The sequence below is a fragment of the Hemiscyllium ocellatum genome, chromosome 23, assembly GCF_020745735.1.
Source record: "Hemiscyllium ocellatum isolate sHemOce1 chromosome 23, sHemOce1.pat.X.cur, whole genome shotgun sequence".
Lineage (NCBI taxonomy): Eukaryota > Metazoa > Chordata > Chondrichthyes > Orectolobiformes > Hemiscylliidae > Hemiscyllium > Hemiscyllium ocellatum.
The window spans coordinates 39641447-39660140 of record NC_083423.1 but is presented as its reverse complement, the minus strand read 5'-3'; the positions used below and the strand labels follow the sequence as shown (position 1 = coordinate 39660140).

Here is an 18694-nt window from a genome sequence, read left to right as displayed (position 1 = left end):
CATTTCTTCAACAGATATATGAAATGTCTTTCTTATTTATTGCTGACAACTACACCCATGATCAGTGTCTACCTAATCTGTTTCTCTGATTGAAAATGCAGCGCACTGATCACAGGGTCTACAGATCACATCCCAGAACCTTCCTCTAATCATCCTTCAAATAATCTCCATCTGTATTTCTCATAATGGCAACTTTCTGATTTGGACAAGAACATGAAGGGAAATGGTAAGAACTGAAGATACAGAAGTGGGAAAATTGGAATGGCAAACAGTAATGAGCACCAAAACGTATCCATAACTGGATAAACTCATGGCAGATATGTTGTACATGGATATACATTTAACAATTAGGATGTGAACAAATAATCAAAGTATGAAAGAGGTGCTCAATGAAGCAAGAGTAAAACATGCTCATCAAGAAAGTGATTTACCATTTATTTGGCTGAAATGTTGGGATCACAAACACAATGTTTGAGGACAATGAACACACAAAAAATAAAGTAAGTAACCACTGACACTGATGAAACATGAAATGGAGTTGCATTCTTTCTCATTTCTTAGACATATGAAAGTATTTTGGATTTCACCCTAAACCTGTTTCCCCATTCCAAGCTATCTTCCTGCAAAGGGGATTGGGTGTGACCACCTTTGACTTTCAAGACATCTGGTATGAACCAGTAGCTTCATCCCATGGAATATATAACAAATAATCAAAGAACAAAGAACAGCACGGCAAAGGAACACACCCTTCAGCCCACCAAGCCTACATAGATATTATGCCTTTCTAAACTAAAAACCTTTTGCCTCCTCAGTCTGCATCTATTCCCTGCCTATTCATGTGGCTGTCAAGCTGTGTCTTAAAAGTTGCTATTGTATCTGCTTCTACTACATCCTCTGGCAGTGCATTGCAGGCACCTACCACCCTCTGCATGAAGAAAAAAAACAACTTGCTTTTCACATCTCCTTTAAATTTTCCCCTTTTACCTTGAACTCGAGTCCCCTGGTAACTGACATTTCCACCCTGGGAAAAAGACTCTGACTATCTACTCTATCCACACCTTTCATGATTTTGTAAACCTGTACTAGGTTGCCCCTCAGCTTTTGATATACGAACTGAGTTTGTCCAATCTGTCCTTGTAGCTAATACCCTCCAAACCTGGCAACGTCATGATAAACCATTTCTGTACCCTCTCCTTAGCCTCCACATCCTTCTGGTAGTGTGACGACCAGAACTGTATGCAATATTCCAAATGCAGCCTTACTAAAGTTCTCCACAGCTGCAGCCACAAACTGAAGGGACACCAATATCCTCAGGTGAAGTTTGTTAATGCCTCTGGGAAGGGTTAAAACTAATGTGGCAGGGGTTTCTGAAGCAGAACAGTAGGTCAGCAGGAGAAATGACCAAGGAGGAGTTAGAGAATAAAGCCAGGAAGACTAAGAGGAAGAACAGGCAGTGAGAAGTTACTGAACATGGTGGGTCTGCGGTCTGAACAGGGTGGTTTTAAAGGGAGATATATGGCAGGCAACTCAGATCACTTTAGAGCCTGGATTAATGCATAATGAAGACATATTTCCACCTCCATCAGTGATATTAAACAAGTGCTTAAATCTTGAACTTCCCAGGCTGAATTTTACCAAAAATCAATTTTGAGGAGTTTCATCTCTGTGAGCTATACCACATCCTTTTCTCTCTCCCGTGAAGTAGAGATCATGCCTCCAGGGCACAGTGCTTGTGCTATATGGTGCTCAGCAGCAGTGAAATCCTCCCAGTACTGGGATCCTCTAGCCCTCTCACCATGGGCAGAGAAAGCCAAGCTGCCACCCTGATGTGAAGTAGCCACCTCCTGATGAAGGGCTTTTGCCCGAAACGTCGATTTCGCTGCTCCTTGAATGCTGCCTGAACTGCTGTGCTCTTCTAGCACCACTAATCCAGAACCCAGTCAGCGTTGTGTACATATTCTGGAGAACCGTGCAGCTGTCCAAGATACCTAATAATCTTCTGGCTTCTGAAAGGATAAGTGTCATCATCTTCTCTTTGGTACCACACACTCACTCAAACTCAACCATTGCACCTGACTCCAATCAAGACTGATGAACTACCACTCTCAATGTTATATGCAGCACCTTCCCTCAATAGCTCTCATTCACAGCTTTCCTTCTCCCCATACTACCCACCCTACTTGTCCCTCTGCACTTCCTACTGACTCACTCAGGATACCTCACCATCTTGCCTGTCAGACCATAGTCACCCTTAGCTGTTCTTTACTGCCAAACAATGTGGTTGTCCTGTCTGTGCTAAAATGCATGGGAAAGCAGAGATGCTGAGAGCATTCAAGCAGATACAAAGTGAGTGATCACTAAGGAAATGAGCCAACAGCTCGGAGATACATCCATGTCCCATGTGACAGGCACCTGTACCTGTGTGTGAATTGGCATTGCAATATTGGTCAGTTCCAATGTGCAGTGTTGAAGAGCTGACTGTATTAAAGGTGAGTCCTAACAATGCGATAAGGTTAACGATTTTCCAATGCCAATTTACATGGGCAGAGTTGGTGCCCATGGAACATGTCCTGAGGCACTGGGGAATGCTGGCTAACATGGATGTCCAGAAATGGTGCCAGGGAGTTGCAGCTACCATGGACCTGCTCAGACTTTCCTGTCAGGAACTGTGTGCTGTCTAATTTCTCTCCACTGCCAGGGACAATAGCAAGCTGCATATAACTGAGGTGAGGTTAGGTAATAGTAAGATGTTAATGCATGCAACTAGGCACCTCATCACTCACTAGTGTGTTTCTCACCTTGCTATGAAAGACTTGGGTGGAAAAATTTGACGCCTTTCTCTTGACATCAAGAATATCATGTTTCCAATCTCATGATATTTTCACAACTGTCTCGTCATAGCTAGAAACATTCCAATCTAGGTTTCAGATGCAAGTAACTGGATGTAGCCATTAGTTATGTCTCTGCTCATGCTGATTGTTGTATCAAACTGATGTTAAATGAAAATTAACTGTAGTTAAAATTGAACATCAGTGGGACAATTACACAAAATAGGTGACAGCCAAATTCAAAAATTTTCTCTTTGACTATGCCTTGGTTTCTGATTGTTAGTCTTCTCCAAACTTGACTGTACATCTTACCATCTTATTGCGGTATGCCTGAATACTTTTACCTGCACTATCCTGAAGGTGAAAATTATTTCATATGTGTTCACATAATGCAAGCTTTTTGGACCAGCACTAATGAGCACTGATGTCAGGAATCTGAATAAAACATTTGTAACTCAATCTGAAAGGCCTCAGTTTGTATTGATATCCTTAAACCCAAAATAGCATCTAAAAAACACAAACTGCCAAATAATCCTTCATCTGACCTACAAACAATCATAAATTAAAGACTGATCCAATCACGTTGGGGATGTAATTGTGGGAGCAAAGAATACAATTTCATTTGTTGGGCTAATTAAGTGAATATGACTGACACAGTTGTCAGCCCGCAGTTCTAACAATCAGGAAAACTGATCAGACTAGGATTCTTTTGACTGGGAGAGAGGATGCCAAGAGGTGAATTAGGTGAGGCACTTTAAAAAAATGAGGGGCTTGGTAGGAAAACGAAAAAGGTTTTCACTTTTCGAGAATCTAATTTGCGAGGTTATAAAATTTGACAGTTCCTAATAAATCCAGTAAGGGATTCCGGAGAAACCTCTTTACCCTGAGAACGATCTGAATATGGAACCCACTACAAAGATTGTGCTGTTGAGGTGAACAGAAGATGAATTTAAAGTGGCTATGTACACAGAGTGAAAGGAGTCAAAGGTCATGCCGATAGGGTAAGATGAAATAGTATGGGAGGAGGCTCCTGCAGAGTTGCACTGTCCTTGGTTGGCAATGCTTGTTGATCATTAGTTGAGTGGTTAAATTGGTAGTGATTTATTCAAAAAAAAAAGAGCTCTCAATGGTTTCGTGGCACAGTCCTGGTATCCCTATTTGTAAACTAGGAGGCTTGGGTTCAAATCTTGCTTGCTCCAGAGGTGTATAGCAGCTTGTCTGACAGGTTGATCAGGAAATGTCTTCTGGTTTACCACTACAGGTGGGTTCTTGCAGCTCAGTAGTAGTGTCCATACTTCTGAACCAGGAGGGCAGGTTCAAGCTCTACCTGCTCTAGGGGAGTGACATAACATCACAGAACGGGTTGATTAAAAAATAATCTGATTTATCACTACCACTGCATTTCTAGCACTAACATAGAACAGCATGTAATGTACTTTCATTCCCTGACTGAAAACTAAATTAAAACCATTTTCATCAGAAAAACTGTTTGGCACCAAGTAAATAAAGCAGAAGGCATTTTACTTTCCTCATTCTTTATTTTGTAACTGTTGCTAAGTAGTAGCATGGACAAGAGCAGGCATAAAGTAATGACAGCAGACAATGTTCAAGTGCTTCTCAGAAAGCAATGGTTAAAACTCCTGCTTTTACACCGGGCATCCCACACAGCCACTGATGCACTAAAGTCATGAAAAGCCACTCTGATTTTACAATGTGAACAGAATGACAAGCAATTCTATTAAACTACTTTTTCTTTATACCAGAGCTGCAGTATAGAGTTTGCTAACAAATTAAACTAAAAACATAATGGGGGGTGATTACTTCATGAAATATATAAGTATTTTCCACAAAACTATTATTTTTCTTGATGAATATCTGGAAGGATTTGAAATACCTTGTCATGAATATTTATGACATATATATTGAGTTTGAAATATTTTATTTATGAATTAATTACTAGTGTGAAAAATGGAAATACAAATTACTCTGGCAGCTATCTTTTCCTTATCTAAAAACACCAAAGATGTTAACTTAAATAAAATGTCAATGTTGAGGCTGAAGGCAAAGATTATGTCAATTGTTTCAGCAAGTATTTTGAAACTGCACATAAAACATTCTGAACACATTTTCATTACTGCAATGTTCTCATGTAAGTTAAATAAAAAATGCAACAAGGTGTTTCTGATGCTAACAGTAACTCCTCATATACAAATAAATATGATGACATAAGCTGGGAAGAAAATGCAGAGAGGAAACGAGATGGGTATGTCTTCCCCAAATGATTGGAACTGAAGGAAATTCAGATATTAAAAATATCAATAACCTCTTCTTTCATCCTCCGGATAGGCAGAACTCCAAAAATGGCTTTAAAAATACAGTTGTTAATGTACACTTCCTTTGTGTTTCTTTTTAATATGTGCATTATACATCAATGTACAGCAGGATATCATTAGATCCCGCTGATTACTCATCTCCTGAATACGTATTAGAGTCTCTTATGTATTCACTGCAGTGTGACTGTGTGGGAGTGATGTTCTTGACATTACTAATGAATCTTTCACTTGGCAAGTACTTGATGAGAAGGCTAAACGTACTTTAACACCCTAACTGTTATTATGCATAGTGAGTGAAGGAACAGGTATCGGGCCGTCAGTTAATTCACCTCAAATTCCGTGCATTGCATGTTCTCATTTGGCAGTCCTTTGCCCCTGTAAAAATGTGTACTTTGTTGTCTAATATAAATCTGCAGTGCTGATTATAAGTAAATTTGGAGAAATTTACAACGACACAGAAGATGTGCTCATCATATATAAAAAAAAGAATTATTTGAGCAGATTATTTCTTAAATTTTAGTGCATAAATTCTTCTATTGTATTCAGAGTTAAAAATAAAATTGTCCTGGGTCTTTTTGATTTTGTAGATACAATATTCCTACGTCAGTACTAAAGGTAGCTTAGCTTCACAGTTTGCATTCATTACCATAATACTCCATCACTACAAACCAATATCCTTCCATAACCATATATGGTGCTTCCTTCCTCACTGCTCTTGGCTTGCTAGTCTGTTTCTAACTTCGAACACAAGGAATTAGAATACAAAAGGATATCATGACGTCTGCAGCTCAGCAGTAATGCTGGTCGAAACATCTTTACAGTCTAACAAATTACTGTCAATTATCTCGTTATAAAACAACTAATAATTAATGGAAACATTTATAAAATTTATATTCATAGCAACATTGCTTTGAAAAAAACTAATTAATGTGGAGAAACAGAATAGGAAACACCATTCCTTTCCTTCATATTTCTACACAGGGACAAGTTCTTTTTTGTGCATTCAGATGGCTTTATGAGCTTAAAGTCATACAGACATAGAGATGTACAGCATGGAAACAGACCCTTCAGTCCAACTCGTCCACACTGACCAGATGTAGTCCCACCTGCCAGCACACGGCCCATATCCCTCCAAACCCTTCCTATTCTTATACCCGTCCAGGTGCTTTTTAAATCACGCAATTGTACTAGCCTCCACTACTTCCACTAGCAGCTCACTCCATTTACAACCGTCTGCATGAAAAAGTTGCCCCTTAGTTCTCTTCTAGATCTTTCCTCTCTTACCGTAAACCTATGTCCTCTAGTTCTGGACTCCCCCACCCATGGAAAAGACTTTGTCTATTTATCCTATCCATGTCCCTCATGATTTTATAAACCTCTATGAGGTCACCACTCAGCCTCTGACACTCCAGGGAAAACAGCCCCTGACTATTTAGCCTCTCCTGATAGTTCAAATCCTCCAACCCTGGCAATATCCTTGTAAATCTTTTCTGCACCCTTTCAAGTTATGGTCAGTCAGTGCAGGAGAGAACTTCTACGATTTTAGAAGATGTCACATCAGGTTAGAAATAACAAGACAACAGCTTGTACTTCCAAGGATAACATGTTCCAAGCACCGCAGAGGAGTGGGGGGAGTAGTGGAATGGACATCACGTATTAGGACAGAGTTAGGACAGGTAACAGACACAACTTTGGGGAAAGGATAACTAGATGTCATGAAAATAGGGGATGGTAAAGATTAGGAAGAAAATAGAGTTTAAGGAAGCAATAGCTTTACATTCTTGTAACTGATGGTAGAGAAACTGGACTAGAGAAAATACAGAGCAGATCAGGAGTGTGGTGGAGCCATGTATGTTAGGCTTGTTAAGACTGGTGTAATATCCTGTTATCAGCAGAGGTACAGATCAATATACTGGACAGGATGACCATGTGGAGAAGGTAGTTGAGGAGAGGGAGAAGGAGAGGGAGAAGGATATGGAGAATAATTTAGCGACTAGGATATAAACAGTGAAGTGGGGTCATCAGAGGTGACTGGTGAGGAGATGGAACAAGGACTTTTGAATTGCAGTTGCAGTATAGGTGGGTTTGCACTGGATGCTAATACTGCAATGAAAGTGTAGATATGTCATTAAGACTAGTTATGGCATTAAGAGCCAGGCAAATCCAATGAGACAGTTAGATCACATGTTGTCAGGTTCAGCAACATTTAAGCAGGATGAAATTGTAGCTTCAAAACCATTCCCAAATGGAAGAGGTATATTGATAGTTCACAAATGAACGAGAATAATCTTTTCAAAACTTCACTGCAGCAGGTTGAAAATTCATCCAAAGTTAAATACCTCCAGCTAGAAATTAACTTGTTCAACTTCTGGCTGCAGGAGGCATGATGTGTGCCCATATCTCCAGCTGAGCTTGGGAGGACACAGTATTGGACTACCCGCCTCAGTGCCACTACTTTCATTTCCAGCACTAGTCTCCCTTCTCAAATGTTGCTGGCAACCTCCACACATACCAAAAGGTGCCTGCAGCTTTGTTTGCTATTCATGAATTGTAGGCAGCATGTTCGTTCTTAAAAGGCAGGTTCTCCTGTGGAGACACCAAAAGATTGCTGCAAAAGAAGCTCTTGAAAAGTGACTGCCTGGGCACAGAGAGCTATCCATACTGAGATTATAGTGTCCAAGGCATGAGTAGTGTTGGTTGGCAGCAGGAGATGACAAGGACCTCCTCAGACGGAGCAGGATAGACAACTCCTGGACCAGATGACCTGGAAGCAGTGCTACTGAATTCTAATCACCTTATATGGCTGATCAAGATCAGTGAATGCAAATTAACTCAATTTCTCCTACCATCCATAGAAATCAATGTTCCACACTCCCATCACTCATCCAACAACTGTCCCTGACTCTCAGGGCTCAGCCTAACATATTGAAATCCCTCCTCACGCTTTCCCATCTATCATTGCTACCAACCTCTAGCTTTCACATACCTTCGTACAGGAGACTTTGCCAGGCACATCATCTAAACCCATTACCATTAATATTCTGCCTTCACCATTGAAGGACAAGGTGGAATTCACTGGAAAGTAATAGAGCACAGCTAATGCAGGAGAGATAAGGAAGCCTGTATCTCCAGAGACTCTCAGCAGCAGGGAGCTCAATGCAACCTGTCCCCACATCTGGCACTGGAGAACACTGAGAATCTAACGGCATTTTCCAGTCTTTTCCCACTTCTTGACTCCCAGCTCACCCTCACATCTGGCAGGATGAGAAAACTGCAAGTGATGTATTTTGCTTCTCACCCTTGCACATACCCACAGAATGGCACTCGCTTCAGAGTTCCTGCTTTATGACATTCCAAGTACTGGCACCTGCACAACTGAAGGAGCCCAAGCAATGACGAAGACTTGACGTGATATTTAGCTGCCAGATCAGACATTGGCACTGCACATACTCTGGAGACAGGTTTGGAGTTGGCATCAGCACATGCTGAGTCACTGGATATGAATGGGCTACAAGCAAGCCATGACTCATTTGCCAGCTCACCAGTGGACAAGATGGCAGGCAGATACTGCTACAGAGATTCAGATAAGGTTATTTTTTTTTGTGTGTGTGTGTGGGGGGGGGTGGGGAGCAGTAGAGTACCCATTGGGTATAAAAGCCAAAACGTGGATGCACAGTTTAGCCCACTAGACAACCTCCCACTACTGTCAAGGGGTAGGGAGGAATCGGACTCCCATTTAGCCAAAGACGTGGCATGGAGCATGTCATCTCTGCAGCGTCTGCTGCATCACCCTGCCAAGCTGCAGGGCACTGCCAGCACTGCTCCCAAACCTGTTCCAACCTCCATGTCTGACTCAAGGTTGGGATACAGACAGACTCTAACCTCACACCTGCAATGCATTGTCTGAGCGGAGATGTCACTTTTTTTTAATACAGATAAAATCTTAAGGTGTCTCAGGACTGTGACTTGAAAGAAGTTCTGGGATTTACGTATTAATTAATCGAAGCCCGCATCCTCATTATAAATGATTAACAGCAATCTAGGTTGGTTCAATATATCACATTAGCTTTATGGTACTTTGACCTTTCACTATAAATTCTGTGTCCTATGATCCCACCCCACTAGCTACCTCACAAAGGAGCAGCACTCCGAAAGCCTGTGCTTCCAAACAAACCTGTTAGACTATAACTTGGTGTTGTGTGATTTCTAACTTCAACTTCCATGGAGGTAGCCCATCCAACTCCCTTGTCCTCCCAGTGAGGACAAGGCAACAAGTTCTGACAAAAAACGTCCTCCCAATACATTTCAGACTGCTTTCAGACACTTCAAAAAGGGGGAAAACAATTCCATAAATTATATTGACCCACTCTCAGGCTGCCTGTTGCTTTAGTGTCAGGCCTGAATAAATTTTACAGCATGCTGTTTTGAACTCAGAATATCCTAATTTGGTCTGTTAGGTTTGAACAAAAAAAAAGGTTCTTTAATTAGAATATTTGATGGATGTGTTTTCCTGCAGGCAAGTATTATACAGAAAGTAAAAATATCAACCTGTGTCAAAATTGGAAAGCCAAGCGGTCGGCAGCCATTGCAGGGAGTGAACGCTTCCCATAGTCTCGTGGGCCCACAGCTTTTCTCTCCTTCTTCCTCATCTGTCTGGGGCGTGTTTATTGGAGGAGATGGACGGTCTCGCTGTCGGCAAAAAAAAAAGTAACTTAGAGAGGAATATGTAAAATGAATCCTTTTGCTTTCAAAGGAGTAACCAAAGTCATATACAAACAACAGGAGATAGTGAACAGGCAGGAAGAGCAATCCAACAAAATCAGTTAGGAGCAAAGCATTAGGATCTTTTCCATTAAATCAGTTCAGGAAGCAGAATAATTTTCTCTCTGGACATTTTAACTAATCATACAAAAGTGTTGCTGTATTTCAATATCACATTGAATCACAATGAAACTTCTGTCCACCAAATCTACAAACAAATTGAAAGAGCAAAAGATTTCAGTTCTTTACCCATTGTTATTAACTTTTTCCAATCACCAGAGTGACTTCCATTCTACAATATGCATTGGCTGGTGTGTGTTATACCTCAGTTCACATCGGCAATAATTTTCCATGTATGGACTGTGCCCTAGTGTTAAGCCACATGCTAAGGCATGGGACACATAGAGGAATACAAACACAACTGTCCATTTCTAAATTTTCCACCGTATTAGACCAGTTGCCTTGCAACTGTCACAGAACTGTCACATACCTTGCTTCCTGACTCTACCATCCACTACCTTCTCCTTGCTGACACCCACATTCTCACCACCTTCGCCTATCAGACAGTAAGAAATACGAACATGAGTAGACCATTTAGCCCCTTAATCCTGTGCTGCCTTTCAACAGGATCATGGCTGGTCCAACATTCCTCAATTCCTATTTTTTGGTCTTTCCCCATTACCCTTGATTCACCTAATGAGCATCAACCTATCTATCTCAGTCCTAAACAAACACAAGGACTCTGCCTCTACAACTGTCTGTGGCAAGGAGTTCCAAACAGTGCCTCCTGACTCTAACATTCACTACTTTCTCATTCTTAACACTACACAGTCCCTGCTACCTTCACATTTCTGACTCCATTTCAGAATCAACCATAACGTTTCCAAGAACGTTTCTCCATTCAGCACTAAAGCACTTTAAAACAATTAACTCTTTACCCAAAAGAAACTTTCACATCATTGGACATTCATGTGAAAAGTTAACAACAAACTTTTGATGTGTTTTCCAATCCTAAACTTCAGAGTTTTCTGGGGTAGGAAAGAATGCCGCTGTTATCTCTTGCTGTAAATGTTTCTCCACAAACTTTACCCTTTGTTCATAATTTCGAAAGGCACTATCCATAATCAGTGGGATTCCAAAAGGCTATACGAATTTTCTTTTGATGAAAAACATTTCAGACTCATTATAGTAATTGTATACTAACTATTGCATGCCTCTTAATATAATGTTATCATTGCAATCTCCAAACATGACACAAAATTTAAATGTGCTATTATGGGAGTTAAACCAAAACCATACACTTAATGTTGAACTATTAGCCTTTTGCTTTCTTGTTGTCCTATTTATGACTCACAAAGTTGATCTTTCATATTAGTGCCAGCAGTGAAACCTCCCAGTAGAAATGGGGATAATGTTACCTACCTCATTTCAGATCCTAACTACAGTATAATCATCCCTGAAGTAGAATGATGATACCATGACTCATAAGCAAAAGTCAAAGAAAAATGAACAAAAATACAGACTTCCCTAGTAACAGCCAAATACATTGCACCGGGAGAAGGTGGAAAATTGGATTATATGTTATCCACTGTGTTACAAATACAACGTTTATAAGTTTGTTAGATTTTTGGGCTGCTCCTTCTACTTCAGGTGGACAGTCATGTGACTTGCTCTGAATTCTGCCCCACAATGCTTTTGGGTGGAGTGCTTGCTAAACGTGATGGAAGACGTTCAGTCTGAAGGAGAATGGGAAGAACTGTGCTAACCATGGGTAGATTGTTAATGTCGAAGTCTCAGGGAGATAATGGGAGAGTCAGATTGTGTAAACAGCTGTACAAAGATACAAAATCGAACAGAAGTAGACCATTCAGCCCCTCAAACCGGTTCTTTTCTTCAATAAGATCATATCTGATCTGCTTGTGTTTCAAATTTCACATTTCCATCTGTCCATAATAACCATTGATTCCGGCGCCTAACAAGAATCTCAGGCTTTAAAATAGTAAGTGACACCACCTTCTGAGACAGGGATTTCCAAACTCGCACAACCTTTTGAGAAAGAGAATGTCTCACCATTTCTGTCCTAAAAAGGGGTCTCTTCCATTCAACAGCAAAGCTCCATAGTTCTGGGCTCACCCACATGAGAAAATATCCTTCCCATGTCCACTTTTGTCAAGATCATTCAGAGTGTTATATACCTGAATCAAGCCACCCATCATTTTTCTAAACTTCAGTGGAAACAAGCCCAGTTTGATTTTCAGTTTAAATTCTTTTTCTTGTCTTATATTTTAAACTGTCTAAGGGATCCAGAGGGCCCACGTAATTCATACTGTCATGAAAATGCCTCTAAGAGGGGAAATGCCCACAGCATGCCATTGTTAATCAGGTTATGCTGTTTCCTACACTGAATGTCACAGACCCAAGTCTGTCTGCAAGAATCTGAAAAGACAGAGGCACCTCATCTTGCACTGTACATAAAGAAAACTGCTGACTCTATCATTCACCACACAGAACAAGGTTTGGAACTCATACTCAAATTTAAAAAGTCTGAAGTTGTGAGGAGCTAAGAGCAGCTGGAAGGTTGGCCTAACCTAGGATAGAGAGAAGAAATTGTGGAGCAATGGGTTAAGATGATTAGAAGATTACTTGATAATGACGTAGCAATGACATCAGAGTCACGTGATTAGTCAGTAGTAGTAGAGAGCAGCTGTAGCCTTCGTGTGAAAGTTTAATTTATGCACATCTTTATCTGAAAATAAATAGCTCTTACTAAAGAGATCATGAACTCAACCAGCATACATTTCCGAGACTAGACAACCCCAAATAAAACTTAACATCCCAACTACACAACAAAGCAGGAACTTCCAGTGTAACGACCATAGTGAGTTTGTTTCTGGCTTAAACATTAACTGATAGAGAAGGGAAATAGGAAGCAAGCCATCAGCATTCATTTAAAGGATAGCATGGGGATTTTTGGTTGTGCTAAATGTCACATGTTGTGTCTTTTCTGCAGTTTAAAATACAAGGTACCTCCTAAGAACTGGCAAATCAATATTGCTTTTAGTTTGGTTGTTACAGTAAGAGTCTTTACATTTGAAATCTTGTCATTTGGTTCTTTTAGTCAGCCACTGGAAATGAAAATACCCTTTTAGAATGTAGTTGTCTCTATAGCAATCATAATAACAGAGTGGTAAAAAGGTAGATCAGTTAGTATTAAATATCTCCATTAAAATGTCCATTCATAGATGAGTATATCTGTGGATATCAAGTAACAGGAAATCAAAATTTACAAGCCCTAAATCAGAAAGATATAACAATGTCCTCCAAGAACATTTTACTTACTGCTTCTCTTGATCCCTTTGACCAGACATGATACAAAGTTCATCATGTAGGGGCAAGGCTCAGTTTCTTGCAGCAGTACTTGTCAAACTATTAAAGTTGTTTATAAAGCTCTAAACATTGGGTTCTGGCTGCAAACATCCACACAACATGGATCAGCTGCTATGGTAACCTGATTGTTCATAAACTTTAAGGTGGCAAGTGCTCTCACTAAAACACATTGAGCAGTTTTTTTTTAATCTTTAATGTCTTACTTTAAATTTACATTAAGGTAATTATAGATGATTCATAATCTCAGTAGTAAATACTTTAAATTTACATTAAGGTAATTATAGATGATTCATAATCTCAATAGTAAAGTGCAGTGAAGTAGTATTTCAATGTCTTGGCACCGAGAACCCTACCTTAGAAATTAATAAATACCATTTCTTGCCAAAAAATTTCATTCACAAGAAAATTCACTAAGAAATGAAAACAGAAGTGCTGGATGGACTCAGCAGGTCATGCAGCATTCATGGGAAGAAACAGCACTTATATTTTTTAGTTGCTGACCTTTCTTCAGAACAGATTAATTCTGATAAAAACCTCACTTGCCCTCAAGTTCACGCAGCAGTTTGTTTTTATTTCAGACTGCCAGCATTCGCTGTGTTTTTCATTTGTATCAAAATACTCATTCAGAGTTTTGTCATTTTATTAATGGATATGTATTGGCTAATCTTACTAAATAATTTAGTAAGTCATAAATGACACAGTTGACGCAAGCTAACAGTATCCACTTCTCCAGTTCTTCCATGTGTTCAGGAAGTAGTTAACAGGAACCAACCTTCATAGCCTTTATTTTACTTCTTTAAGTGTAACATTAGCACCTGTTTTTGTGTAAATGTATAGAAGGACAAGCTTCCTAGCAATTGATGAAGTGCTTTGGAATTTAAATGCAATAGTGTACAAATGTCTGCTACAGTCTGCCATAGTCATGTGAGCTCTATCATGAGGCATACAACCTGTAAGCATCTTAAGCCTCACTTTAATAAAGACCTCCTTTTAAACACAATGCGGTGTTGTACACTTAAAACAAAGTGCATATATATGACAAGAAAATGGTGATTTTTTAAATTATGTGATGCATTTTATCTGTTGACATTGTTATATTTTTCATCTCTTTGATACTCTTGCATAATTCTACCATCTCCTGCTTTGAGCTAAGTTGTTGTATACTTAGAAAATCCTCAGTCTTCCTGCTGCTTAATGTCATAAACAAGCACAGATGTTGGTCCTGGGCAACATGGACCATTGCTGGTCTAATACAATCAAATGATCAAATGTGTGATAGAAAAAGAGTAGTGGAGAAACTCAGCATCTCCACAGGATGGGTGTCAGGGTGGCGGTGGGTGGGGGTGGTTGCAGAAAGAGTAGAAAGGGAGGGTGAGTCTGCAGCTGGAGAAGGCAAAAGTTGGGGAAGGGGAGAGTGGGGGAAGAGAGGGAGCAGGGAAAGGAAGGAGCAGTATAAGTGGAGAAAGGTTGGGGGTGTCAGGTCTGGTGTGGGGAAGTGACTAGTCATCGAGAGTGACAGAAAGGAGAAAAATAAAGCTGTTTTGGAACAGGGTGGGATAGGCATACCGGGTCAAAAAGGATGTTTCAGATCAGGATCTGGGATGGATGGATGCATGTAGTATGGGAGTAATGTAGCTGTAGGTTTGAGAGAGAAGTATGAGGTTAGTTGAATAGTTAATCAGATGTTAGACCTAGTACTTTATAATTCTTTTTCAATGCACTCTAGGCCTGAATATTATGTAGCCGAAAAACAATGTGCACATTTATTTCACTTTCTGTTTAAAAAAAATCTCGGCAATGCCAAACTCTACTGCATCACTATGGCAATGTCCAGACCAATCAGAATTTACCTGCCTCTCCTGAGATAAACATCAACAGTTACTTTTTCTCGCTGCCTCTCTGCATCAACCAATCAACACCCTCTTCTCATTGTGTAAAACACAAAGTCTGCTTCTTGTGTCCCAGTTCTAATGAGGACAAAATGCAAAGCTTCAATTTCTCCTCCCCTTTCAGCAACATTAAAGTTCTGTACATCTAATCTTCAACTTCCCAGGCATTTCCTTCAGAGTTAGCTAGAATAGGGGATTATACATGCAAGTCCCATCTACACAGCAATAATGACTGCCTGGCCAGCCAAAAGTCAGGTCTTTGCTTGTTTCCCTCTCCACAAACAGTGCCCCGATTGCTGGGTTTTTCAAGCACTTTCTGTTTTTATTTCAGATCTCTAGCATCTGCAGAACTTTGCCTTCAACTGAATGTGGGTTCAACTGCTGAAATGGACAAACTGCCTACAAATACCCACTCAACAAAGTTACTGCAATGCATGCCAAGGTGAAATTTCAGGTGTTGTAGCATGAGTTCAAGATTGTTAATCGGCCCAGGCAAATTTTTACCATATATGCTGCTCTCAAGGAAATTTAAAAATTGATGTAGGGAAATGTTATTGTGCAGATTTAAATATACATTAAAATGACTGGTTTTGTTTTTCTGGAATTAATACATCTAGTTAAGATATTTATAAAAAGAGATATTTGAATGAATTAATGTGGATTAGCAAACTACTAAATTAATTTCAATATGCAACACTCAGGTGTGATTTGAAGGCAAAGCTGGTTCGAGAAAATAAAAATGATGGCCCAGTTAAATTAAGTGATTCTGAAATGCTCAACAATGTTTATGGTTAATTATAAAGTGTGTAAAACTTTTATCATTTTTGAAGGGAGGAATTGTATCTAAGGCTTTGAGATGTTGCCAAATGTCAGGTTTCAATCTCTGCTGTGCTGCAGGTTATAAATGTGTTGTATTAGTAGTAAAACCTATTGATTTGAAAAAGAGCATTTTTATTGGCTAGCTGCCATTCAGTTTATTGGACTATTTGACAGGAATATTGTATACTTCATGATGTGTATTAAAACAATGCCATATTTATTGGACTGCAATTTACTGAACTAGCAAGAATATTGATTCACAAATTATTTCTTTTTTAATTGACGTTACCTCTGTATCTTCTAAAATCTTATAATGTCACCAAGTCTTTTCCATGGCAACAGGTGTGCTGTTTAAAGATCACAGTGATACTTTTCTCACTGCAGGCTAATGCAAACAACAGGATGCAATGCACAGAATGAATTCTTCCCTGACTAGATTTTTGAATCGAACTGTGGACACTGGAGACTGACACAATGGCGAGTGCTGAAACATGTGAGTGATTGCCAGGATGAATTTTGTAAGGTCCTGCTATTATCACACTGCAAATGGATTTAAGAGGTATACTTATATGAAAACTGAAATTGCTGGTAAAGCTCGGCAGGTCTGGCAAGCACCTGTGGAGAGCAAGCAGAGTTAACGTTTCGGGTTCAGTGACCCTTCCTTAGAACTGCTTACTAGGTATACTTTTTGTTCTGACTGCAATTGGAAAATCCACCCAAAAAGCATTGGTTAGGCTGCAGTTCAAGTACCTGCTAATATTAATACATCTAATCAAACATTAAATCTTCCAAAGCCAGAGCATCCAATTGTATAATTAAGCACACAATAATTTGTGTACTTATATTTATTTTCATTATATAAAATTCCTTAATGCATTTAAGATCAATAAGTTTTAGTAATGCAACTGAGAATGGGTTTCAGAACTAAAAATCACTATAGAGTTTTCAGTATTCCACCGATGTGTATTCTGATCTAAAATCATTTGAAAATATAACCTCAATCAACCATTTGACAATTCCATTGGTATACACTAATAAGTTCCTCAGTAAATTAAAACATCAAGTGTTTTCAATACAAAATATATGCCAATTGGTATCTCAGACCAAAGAATCAGCAGAATCATTCAGATCTAAACGAGAGGCAGAGGCTTGTCTTGTGTACAGGTCTGATTTGTGTAAACTTAACAGAAACCAGCATAACAAATCACAGAGAACATGACCATAACTGGGTTGTGGCATAATTGTTAGTTAAAATGCCCTGGTCTTTTCCACTTCATCTGATTCTGCCCCTATTGTTTCAATATTACTGGTGGAAACAACCATAAATTTGACTACAGTTAATGTGCTGAATACATTTTCATGCTAATTATTAAGGACATAAATGAGAAATTATGGCCTAACATGCTAGAAAGATAATTTTAACAGTCATGCACAAAGAAACTTACAAAAAACACGATTTGTTTTCTCATTTATGATGGGCCAATCACAGAAGGATTGTTATTTGAAAATCATACAAATAATGTACTCATTGATTGAAATAAATTATATTGCTACCAGCCATGAAATGGATCAGTAATCAGGAACACATATGATTAACACAGAGGTTTCAAAAGGTTGTCACTTTTATACTGGGACAATTGTGTTCCAAAACTTCCAGACGCTGCATATATCATGAATCACATTGGAAATTTAATCTAAATCGATCTGTAAAGTGAATGAACTGGTAAGGGTTAAATAGTGCATAACAACTTGAAACTCACACGCTTTAAAACAATTACAAATTTGGAAAGACATGAGTGGGAAATTTGACTCATGGCAGGACAGATCTGTCCCTCCTATAAGGGCCTATGGTATGAATGATGCAGTCAAACAGGTTGACAGGCTTTCTTCATCAAACCTGTCATGAGATTGTGTTATCCCCTGATCAAATAAGTTAAAAATCACACAACACCAGGTTATAGTGCAACAGGTTTATTTGGAATCATTCGCTTTCAAATCACTGCTCCTTCATCAGCTGGTTGTGAAGAAGCAGTACATTGAAAGATAGTGACTATGACCTGGTGTTGTGAGATTTTTAACTTTGTTCACCCCAGTCCAACACCAACTCCTCTGAATCCTTATCAAATAAAGTTGTTACTTCTTGTTTTCAACAGATTTACTCTTTTACTAACAACGTGTACATGACGTTGTGCTTCTGTATTGGGCCCCAAACAAGTGCAAGTTCGATCATAAAGTTGGCTAATGTTTGACTCACATAGTTCTAAGAATAAGAGAAAATCACGCCAGCTAAGTTGAATAAATTAACTTCCATATCTTTGCCGAGGATGTGCTCCTGTCATAATGCAATTTATATCCATAGCACTAAATCAGAAACATTTATATTTTAGAACAGTAAAAATATTATTTTGCTCTGGATAGTACTTTAGCAATTAACTTGCAGATCAAAGAATGGACTCAAATAAATCAGTCATCTGCACTCTCTTAAATAGCTACGTAGCTTTTCAAAAAGACTGCATTTGAGGTATCTCAATTATTGATCATGTGCTTAATACAAGTTATGCATGGGTAATAGAGATGTCCAGTTTCAAATTCGGGGTCTAGAGAAAAACCTGTTCAACTTTACTTTGAGAAATATTAAGATTCCAGAGCACTCCCAATGTCTTAGTGGGATAGCAAG

At 39.2% G+C, this 18694-nt stretch overlaps 1 protein-coding gene across 9 annotated transcripts in view; it reads right to left on the bottom strand.

Annotated features, from left to right (window-relative positions):
* anks1b (ankyrin repeat and sterile alpha motif domain containing 1B) overlaps positions 1-18694 on the bottom strand; it is an 815114-nt gene that overhangs the window by 291377 nt on the left and 505043 nt on the right. For all 9 annotated transcript variants that reach the window (XM_060842911.1, XM_060842914.1, XM_060842910.1 and 6 more), the window contains one exon: positions 9710-9850. In XM_060842911.1, coding sequence (XP_060698894.1) covers positions 9710-9850 — 141 coding nt within the window. The remainder of the gene's footprint in view (positions 1-9709; positions 9851-18694) is intronic.